This window comes from Artemia franciscana, chromosome 1 (assembly GCF_032884065.1).
Source record: "Artemia franciscana chromosome 1, ASM3288406v1, whole genome shotgun sequence".
In the NCBI taxonomy this organism is placed as follows: domain Eukaryota; kingdom Metazoa; phylum Arthropoda; class Branchiopoda; order Anostraca; family Artemiidae; genus Artemia; species Artemia franciscana.
Window position 1 is genome coordinate 22,100,216 of NC_088863.1, and position 10,344 is coordinate 22,110,559.

Here is a 10,344-nt window from a genome sequence, read left to right on the forward strand (position 1 = left end):
GGGGATTTTTCTTACAAAACAGATGAGCCATGCCTGATAAAAACAAAAGCACAGGGGCGCAATAAGTGTTATCAGTCATGCACAAACCATTGCAGTTGTAATGGCTTTCATTTGGGGATATTTTTCTGTAAGCGACGTGTAGGTTTTTCATGGCTTGATTCACAAGGGATGAAAAGGTAGTGGAAAGTGTTGGACCAAAACACAGACCAAGCCAACTAACTAAAGAAGAACATGGCAGAACTGCAGTCCCAGCAACAAATGGAGCAACTGTCCAAGGGCTATTAAAACAAATAAACTTGCATTTAGACAAATTAATTGACAGTCCAATCTTAGATAGCTTATTGGTTAATATAGTAAAATTGGAAAGCAATCCACAGCAAGTCTGGGGAACAAGAAGAACGTCGTCTGCATATGCAACAGAAGACAAACCAATATTACCATAAGAAATAGAACTTTTAAGGGGATGCAGGCACAATGCAAGCACACATTTAAATACACTAGAAGACAATATGGCAGAAGTTGCAACCTATCTATTTCTAGCAGCAGTTTTCATACCATGAAGTGGTAAAAACCATGAGACTAAGTTGAAAATCTTCAGAGAAAAAAGGAATAAAACAAGAGCTAAGAGCTCATATGGCATGAGCTCTAGCAAAATTATAAGAATCAATAGATTAATTTAAAAGAAAAATCAGAGGCTTAATATTGGTCGGCATTTAAAATAAGAGCTCTGAGACACAAGGTCCTTTTAAATATCAAAATTCATTAAGATCCAATCACCCTTTCACAAATTAAAAATACCTCATTTTTCTAATTTTTCCTCTCTCTTCAGCCCCCTCCCAGATGGTTGAATTGGGGAAATCAACATTATCAAGTCAATTTGTGCAGGTCCCTGACACGCCTACCAATTTTTCATTGTCCAAGCACGTCCTTAAGTACCAAACTCCCCAATGCACTGGACCCCCTAACTACCCCAAAGAGAGTGGATCCAGTCCCGTTTCGTCAATCATGTATCTATGACATTTGCTTATTCTACCCACCAAGTTTCATCCCGATCTCTCCACTCTAAACATTTTCCAAGATTTCCGGTTTCCCCCTCCAACTCTTACCCAATGTCACCAGAACTGGTCGGGGTTTAAAATAAGAGATCTGAGATATGAGTTCCTTCTTAATATGAAATTCAAAATACCTCATGAATGGTCATACGCTCTTAAGTTAAAAATATGTCATTTTTTCTAATTTTTCAGAATTAACCCTCCCCCCAACTTCCCAAAAGAGAGTGAATTCGTTCTGTTTATGTCAATCATGTATCTAGGACTTGTGCTTATTTTCCCCACTAAGTTTCATCCCGATCCCTTCACTTTAAGCATTTTCCAAGATTTTAGGTTTCCCCTCCAATGTCACCTGATCTGGTCGGAATTTAACATAAAAGCTCTGAGACATGATATCTTCCTAAATATCAAATATAATTAAGATCCGATCTATATTTTTCCTAATTAACCGTCCTCCCACTCCCCCCCCCAGATGGTCAAATCAGGGAAACAACTATTTCAAATTTAATCTGGTCTGGTCCCTGATACGCCTGCCAAATTTCACCGTCCCAGCTTATCTGGAAGTGCCTAAACTAGCAAGACCAGGATTGACAGACCAACAGACCTACAGAATTTGTGATCACTGTATGTCACTTGGTAAATACCAGGTGCCATACAAAGTAATTTTTCTCTGGGAATGGAATATATGGTTGAAGGTTGGCTTCAGTATGACTTATTTTGGAAAAGGGTTATTTCCAGGCTTTGGGCAAGCCATGGGTGGAAGTAGTTATAGGCCCTACTAAACTGAAGGAAAACTCGACTTTCTTAAAACTTGAAACCCCCTCCCCCTTGCCCTATTTTAGATAGGGCTTGTGATATTGGAGCTCGATATGAGCCCTGATCCTAGTTATCTTTGGTCTAGCTTTCATTTGGATCTGTTGCTCCATTTGCAAGTTATACTAAATTAAACCAAAAGCTTCACTGAGATCCATCAATCTCTTTCAAGCTACACTGAATTAAATAAAAAACTCAACTTTTAATTAAGCTTGGGTCTCCATCCCAGAACTCAATGTATACCATACTCTTAGGCATCTTTATTCAATTTTCCTTGAAATTCATCTCCATATGCAAGTTACAGTGAATTAAATAAAAAACTTGAATTTTTTTTAACACTTAAAGCCCCATCACCCTAATTAAGCTCAATTTTAAATCCAAATAGTTCAATTTCAATACAAATCTGACTGGTGGTTCTCTTGCTATACTTGAATGCACAGACAGACAGATCTCAAAAACCTATCTTGATGGATATTTTCCACTATCCAAATAGGTGATGATACCTGGATGATGATATGCCATTGTTTTCCTTTTTTAGGATCCAATTAGCCAACATGGCTACCTAAGATGTTGCAAAATCCGTCTGTCTGTCTGTGTAATCATGTATAGCAGGAGAAACTCTGGTTGGATTTGGATGAAAATTTTGATGGCCAGAATTTGATGCCAAGGATCATAAGACATATCAAGTTGAAAGATGAAGATCCTAGCTCAAATAAAACAGGGGGGAGAGGGCTTTACCTGCTAAAAACGGTTTTTCGTTTAATTTAGAGTAACTTGCAACTGGAGTGATGGATCTGAATGAAAATTGAACCAAAGAGGCCTAAGACCATGACACATATCAAGTTTTGAGATAAAGACCCTAGCTCAAATTTAACAAGGGGGAGTGGGTTTTAATTCCTGAAAAATTTAAGTTTTCTGTTTAATTTAGTATAACTTGCAAAAGGAGTAATGGATCTGAATGAAAACTAGACCAAAGATGCCTAAGATCAGGGCTCATATCAAGTTCTGGTACCACAAAGCTTATCTCAAATAGGGCAAGGGGGAGAGGGTTTCAAGTCTTAAGAAAGTTGAGTTTTCCTTTAATTTAGTAGGGCCTATAGCTTATGAATGGAGTGACAAATCTGAAGTCAGATTCGTCTGAATACCTGAATTTGCTGGAAGGAATTTGACAAAATATCACTGCATTATATCCAGTTAGAATTGCCTAGACTTGTTTATTGCAGACAACATTTAGATGGGCAAAGATTCATAGCTTCAGTATAAGCCCAAATTGACTACAGTATGCAACATTTAGCACAAAACAATGGATTTTAGCTCACTGTCGACCAGTGAACTGTGAAATAATTTCTATTTTTTTGTTATATAACTTTTAAAAAAAAATTAAACCAAGTGTTAATCATACTATATTTTTTTTTTCATAAAAAAAAAATACATTATTTCATATCTAAAAATAGGGCATGGAGCTATATCTGTGTTTACTCTAAATCTAAAGGGTGATGTTTTCTTGTACATTGCCAAAGCACAGACAAACAAAAGCTATATCTGAGTTTGCTCTAAATCTAAAGGTGATGTTTTCTTGTACATTGCCAAAGCACACACACACAAAATTTTCGTGTTAAAGGTAAAGTATTTGAAAAACAAGTACATTAAAAGTATCTTAAGTAATAAGTATTTTGTAATCTTACTTAAGTATCAAGTAATAAGTACACCCTAGAGTTTTTACTTAAGTACAAGTACAAGTAATGAAAAATTTTACTTAAGTAGTACTTCAAGTAAAAGTACTTCAAGTAAGTGACAGCACTGGATGCAGGTACATATCAATTAAATATTTTATATAGAGAGGTGGCTAGGTTAGGTTAAGTATATGATATAATGCATATCAACCACCCACCCCCCCTTAATGTGCAAACATGTAGCCCAAACTTTTGATATTTTGATTAATGAAAAAAACAGAATATGATGAAAATATAATACTTTATTAGGAAAATTGTAGAATTACAATTTAGAATTATGTATCCAGAACACAGAAATGCCATTAAGAATGGCATTAAAAAGAGGAAATTGACTTTTTAAAACACACAAATTGACTTTTTTCAAACATGGCCTATTGTCCCACTTCCAAAAATGTACCTTCTTGTGAGAGTATAAAGTCATGTTGTGTCTATAGATCTACTATTTTGTTGTGGGCAACAACCACTTATCCTGGAAAAATATAATTGCCTCTTTTTCAGTTTTTGGCAAATCCCAAATCTTCATTTAAAAATCCATGTTCAGACACTATCTTCTATCACTATGTGTAACAAACTAAATTGAGTTCTGTCTTCTTGGCTACCAAACCAGATTTTTGCATTGTACAAAAGATACCTAACTTCATAAAATACCCTAACTTTACTTATTGAGTGTGTTCTGAATAATTCACAAGTACCTAAATATTTTATGTATAGAGGTGGTTAGGCTAAGTTGATGCACCCCACCCCCCTAATGTGCAAATATATAGCCCAAATTTTTGATAAAGCTAATGAGTGTGTTCTGAATAATACACAAGTACCAAGGTTAGAAATGATAGGTTAAGTTAAAATTGAACTTGCAACATAAATAAATGTTTGGATTCAGCTGAAATTCTGATTCTAGAGGTAGGCTAAGTTTGTTTCATAGTTATCTGAATAATCTGTTAATATAAACATTTACCCAGAATTTAACTTAGACAGATGTCAGTGTTGTTCCTAATATATACTACTAATTACTGCAAACAACCCACCACAGCAAGAAGCTGCTTGAGGCCATCACAGCTATGCACACTCCACCTCATTCCTAATCTATGCAAAGCCTGCCTCTTTACACCCTCCCAGGAAGTTCCCATTTTCCTTAAAGATGTCTTCATAACATCTTCTTTTGGTTTAGCCCTATATGGTTAGTAAAAAAGCACAATCTTTTTATAATCCAATATCTTACTTGTTTGTGTTCACATCTGTATAGGTATATTGGCCTAAATCTCCATTTCTAACTTAATGCTGCTTTAATAAGGAATTGGGCCACAACCCATGCCTAATGTAAACATTAGCTACACTTTTGGGCTAACTATTGGTAGCCTACACACTTAATATATGACAAAACCATGGGTGCCCATAAGGGAGGGGGCAGGGGGTACCAACCCCCCCCATTCTATCTGATTAATACTGCCTTATATTTCTGTTTTAACATTTCTATTATACACCATTGTGAAGTGCCAATTAGACCAGATAACCCCCCCCCCCTAAAATTCAGCTTAAGAGCACCCATGGAAGAGACCAGGCAGATTTTAAATATAGGGTAAGGCAGGCAATAACATGTAATAGCAGCAATTGTCCACTAAAGAATAAAAACATATTTATGTCTTACAGCAATCATCTCTAAGTTGAAATCTGCTTTTACAGCAAAATGAACCAATAGGCCAGAATAGTTTAAATAAGTCACAGAGCTAATAGTGCTTGTTAGATGGCAGCATTGCATGTAGCCTTGGAACAGAAAAAGATTATAAACAAAATTTATCTACAAGAACACAAACATAATATTCACAAATAGCTCAAAAACGATAAATTTTGATTACGTTCTAAATAGTCCTCTAAATAGAGCATATCTTTTAATGTAAGCTGATTGAACTTTCAATTTAATTTCTTCTCATTAAATTTCCTATCTGGTTAAGGATGCTGCACTGTCATATAAGACAAGAAAATCTGACTTGTCTCGAAAGAGGGTGAATTTCGTTAAATAGTCGACTAGGGTAATTCAAGTAGAGACAAGAGAACCCGTTCCTAAAATCATTTACTTATAAAAGGGTACCAGAAAATTTTCTTAATTCAATAGAAAGCTACATTAAATTAAGTCTCACTTGCTAGTGAGAATTAAAGTGCTAGTGATAGGGTGCTAGTTAAAGGATTTTGCTAGTGATAGGACGAATCTTTTGTTCGCCAGCTCTAGTGATAATAGTTTATTATCTGTAGCGCCCCCAAAAGGTACAAAACGGTTTCTTGACCAATTCCCTGTATAATGATGTCTTGAACGCATCCAAGCTGCAAGAAGTCTCTGTTTTAATGCGGGAATTCCACAAGCTGACAGCTCTATTTGAGAAATAAATTAAAGAAACAAGTTTTTTCAACTGAAAGTAAGGAGCAAAATTATAGCTTAAAACAAATAGAAGTTATTGCGTAAACAAGGGGGGATCCCCCCTTTTCAATACCTCACCTTTTACACAAAAGTTCAAGTTTTGTCCCAATTCTTTACAGAGGCGCCATTTGGGCCAAATCTTGGGATGGGCATGGGGTATTTGACAGAAATTGAGACTTTTATTATGAATCTAACCTACTTTCAAAGTTTACAATGATTAATAGCAAATAGCGTAATTACCCCAAGGGTCGTCAGGTAATTACGCTCTTTTGGCTAATAGACGTGTAGTTAGTTCAAATCATTTGAACAGAATGGATTATGTTGAACATATTGGATAATTATGGCCGGAAAAGGGCCTTTGTGGTGGAAGCTTGGGCTCCCCTGGAAAATCTGGGATGGGCATTTTCCCACCCCTGACCCCCCCCCCCAAATGGCGCCTCTGATTCTTTAAGAATGACTCCTGAATCACAAAGTTTGCTTAATTAGGATAAATAGCTTTTTTAAAAGTACTAAAAAGACTTCAAACTAAAGATCGAGGAATTGACGAGGGGACAACACCCCTCATATACATAATACTTTTTGTTCGTTTGAAGTTTTAATGTTGCTTCTTATTTTCAGTTGAAAAACCTGTTTTTTTTTAATTTCTTATTATTTTTTAAATAATACTGGGAAATCAGGCTCCCCTCCATGGAAAATTCCCTTCCCCCAAGAAAAATTCCTCCATGGGCACCTCTGCAGTAAGGTTTTCTGGTATGCCGAATCCAACGGAATGATTTTCATTAAAATAAAGTAATATTTTGGAGGTTTTTCTCCCCCCTGGGGGAAAAATTGGGCTAATTTTCTCGGGCTCGTAACTTTTGACGGGCACCATTAAATTTGATAAATTTTACATATTTTGAATAAGCATCCAAAATTCGAATTTTTTGATGAATCTGTTGTTATCAAGACTCTGTTCCTTAGAATTTCGGATACTATTGAGCCACGTCACACCTTACTTATAGTTTGTTACAACAAACTTTTTGATAACTCATTTTTTATTCAGGTATTATTCTTGTTCCTTAACGATATTATTATTTATTCTTAATAGTACCTTAATGGTATTATTATTATTATTATATCTTACTTCTAAATCTTTCAACAAAACATTTGAGCAGCTTCCTTGAAAAATTTGAATGCAATACATTGTTTTGCCTAAATTCACATGAGACTAAGGACAAAAAATATATGCTACTCAGCTCTGAAACTTCATCAAAACAAATTATAAATGTATAGTGTCTCAAAGACATATATTCATTTCTTGTATTGAGAAAGCTAGGATAATGTCAAATCGACCACAAAAAAGCAAGGGAAATTTTTTATTCGATCGAAACTATTTTCCTTGCCCTTTCACTTGTGATTGTTCTTGAATTTTCCCATGAAACAACAAATAAAAACAGCATATAAACTAACCAAAACATCTTATCCAGATTTACAAGTTTACACAAAAGACACATTTCCCAAGTGGAAAAGTTAGTTTTTTCTGTCAATTCTGTTCGACAAATTTTCTTCTAGAAAGTTTATGTAAAAAGTATTAAAACACAAAAACCAATCACCGCATAAACACTCATTTAAAATCAACTGGAATATATTTTCTTTATTTATACTCTTTTTTCCAATTTTTTCTATCGATATAAAAAAAGAGCTTACATGTTTTAAGCATCTAAAAAGATGTGGTTTGACCTACAATTTGATTCTAACTAAAATCTTGTATAAGTTGCAATAGAAAAGATATTTTATATTCGGCTCAAAATATTCTCACAAAAAGTGTCAAGGTAACAGGCCTCAAATAAATTTGGTGAATTGAGATTAGTTTTTGTTTTATAGCTTTCAACAAAACGCCGAATAAGTTACTTAGTGACAAAAACCATTTTTCGTACAACTTTATTCAATAGAAAATATTCAGGTCGTATGATACCTCAAAGAAATACCATCTCGTCCATTGTATGCTTTTTCGATTTCTTTGGGCACATTATTTAGAATTAATAGGGTGGTCTACAAAAATTTGTAGTGCATGGTCAAGAGAACCGAATAAATGACAGAAAATTAAAATCTGAGGTCTTCTTTTCCGAGAATGTCGGAAAAATCATGTAAATTCTCCTGATTTGTGCCAGAGATAGAGCTATTCAGTTTTATTCAGATCAGAAAGTGAGATTTTTTTTTCGTCTAACCGAACAGAATTTTGTTTTTAAAGTTCGGGGAAAGATTGTACTCAAAAACCACTCTAGCTTATTCGTCCGTAAAACGGTAAAATCAGTTCAAAAGAACTATCATTTGAGTAATTTAGTCACTTTGGGAGTTCTAGCCAGTTTTACCCGCTGTTATTGACAAACTCGCCAACAAGACGGAAATGAAATTTCACTGTCTTTTCAGTCAAACTACAAATCCCTGGCAGCTTTCGATGATAACTAGCCGCTGAAACAATTTAATAATAGACTCGTTGGCTCCGAAAAGGTCAGTCGATGCAGAAGCTTGCGAAATTGTTTTTAAGATGTTCATAGTTTTAAAGTATGAAATAAAACATTCTAATGAAAACTAAAAAAAAAAAATCCAATTTTTCAGTATATTCTTTATGTAAGTGTTTTATTGGATATAAAAATTATTTTTTATGCTGGGTTTTTAACAATTCGTAATTTTTCTAGTTAAATGTGAAAATCTCATTTCCATTTTTGTTTCATTAAATATTTTTAAATCTTAGCTTCTTGTTCTAACTCTTTGCTTCTTACTAAACTTAACTGAATTTTCAACGAAGGTTTTTAATGCCAATGAAAAATTAGGGGTTAGGTATTTTCTTACGTTCTCCACTCTCAGATCTAAAATATATCAATGTAGATTATTTATTTAATCATATCTAATCTTGCCATCATATTTTCGAAGGCATTTCAGTAGTATGGCTATGCAGTCACATGGCTAATGAAGTTGGAATCCAACAGGAAGGTAACTTTGCTTTGGCAGCCAAACTATAAGCTACCCAATGATAAAATTCACTTTAAAAGTGACTTTCGATCCGTTTACTTCTGTTTCTAAGCAGATTTGTGAAACTGGTTTTTTTGGAACGGAAAATTGGGTTTTAGAAGATTATAGATTTACTCAGCTTTATTAGCGTCGTGACATATTTGATTATTATTATTACCCTATCTTGTTTATTAGCCTATTATCTTTATTCGCCTATGATGTATTTGTGATAAATTGTTTAAAGTCTAGACTGTATTCATTATGAATAGAAGAACATCATGAAAAGGAAGTTTCCCATTCACTTCTATTGGCATTGAAGGCCACCACACATCCAAAACATACTCCTTTCGTGATTTGGAAGAACGAGCTGTGCCAGCCAATGACTTAGCCACAGCTCCCTGTAACATGGTGTAGAGCTATGAAAAGTCTCTAAAATTTGTCAGGGATGCCGGTCGATTCTAGAATCTGTCAAAGAGCTTCTCTGTCTACTGAGTAAAACCCACCATGAAAGTCGACTAAGGCAAAAAAAAGCTTTAAGTCGGGACTCCTCGTTTTTTTCTACTATTATATCGAATCGTAACAATCTGTGTGCAGGGGGGGAGGGGTGGCTCCGCCCACCGGAAGAAGTTCAGCCACCTTAATCAGACTGTATAGTTAGGGGGACTTTAATATCCAAAGGTTCGTGGTCACAAGACACAATCAGGATCTTTCATCAACCCTAGAGAAAAAATATAAACCTGAAAGTCTCACGTCAACTCTTTCGGACCACGTTTTCGATTTCTCGGACCGTTTTATTTTGTTCAAAAATACTTCTCAAATTTTTACGGACCGGTGCTTTAAACGTATTTTAAGGAAACCATTGAAATTAAAATATTTTCTTATTCAATAACTGGGCTTTGAATCAAGCAGGGGTTCCTGAATTGAACTTCAGTGAAGCATCTAAGTGGTATCTACCAGACCCTATGTACTTGCAGAAGATCCTATGTAGGACGTACTAACCAGATTTTAAAATTAGATTACTATAACTTCAACAATCTATTTTGTCAACCCCAAAAAATAAATTTGAACATAAGCGTTTTCCGTCAACTCTTTCGGATCACGTTTTTAGTTTCCAGGACTATTTTATCATGTTTGAAAATGTTTTTTTTTATGGTTTCTTGGGACCGAGATTTAAATCAATTTTTTTGGTTAATCATTGACATTAAAAAAAAAAACTTACTTAAGAACCATGCTTTGAACAGAAATACAGGTGAATCGAGATTATGTTTAATTTATGAAAATTTACAACGGTCAAATATAGCGAATTTCTTTTCTCTCTATTTCAGTGACCTTTGTTCACCTGATAATA

The 10,344-nt window shown here is 34.7% G+C and overlaps 1 protein-coding gene across 2 annotated transcripts in view; it reads right to left on the reverse strand.

Moving 5' to 3' along the window:
- Positions 1-5,554, reverse strand: part of LOC136026938 (inhibitor of growth protein 3-like) — a 55,809-nt gene extending 50,255 nt beyond the window's left edge. The window contains exon 1 of one of the 2 annotated variants that reach the window (XM_065703786.1): positions 5,449-5,554. In XM_065703786.1, coding sequence (XP_065559858.1) covers positions 5,449-5,476 — 28 coding nt within the window. In that variant the 5' untranslated portion in view covers positions 5,477-5,554. Of the gene's footprint in view, positions 1-5,240; positions 5,373-5,448 lie in introns of those variants that run through there. The other variant, XM_065703796.1, reaches the window with a different exon arrangement.
- Between the last annotated feature and the right edge of the window lie 4,790 nt (positions 5,555-10,344).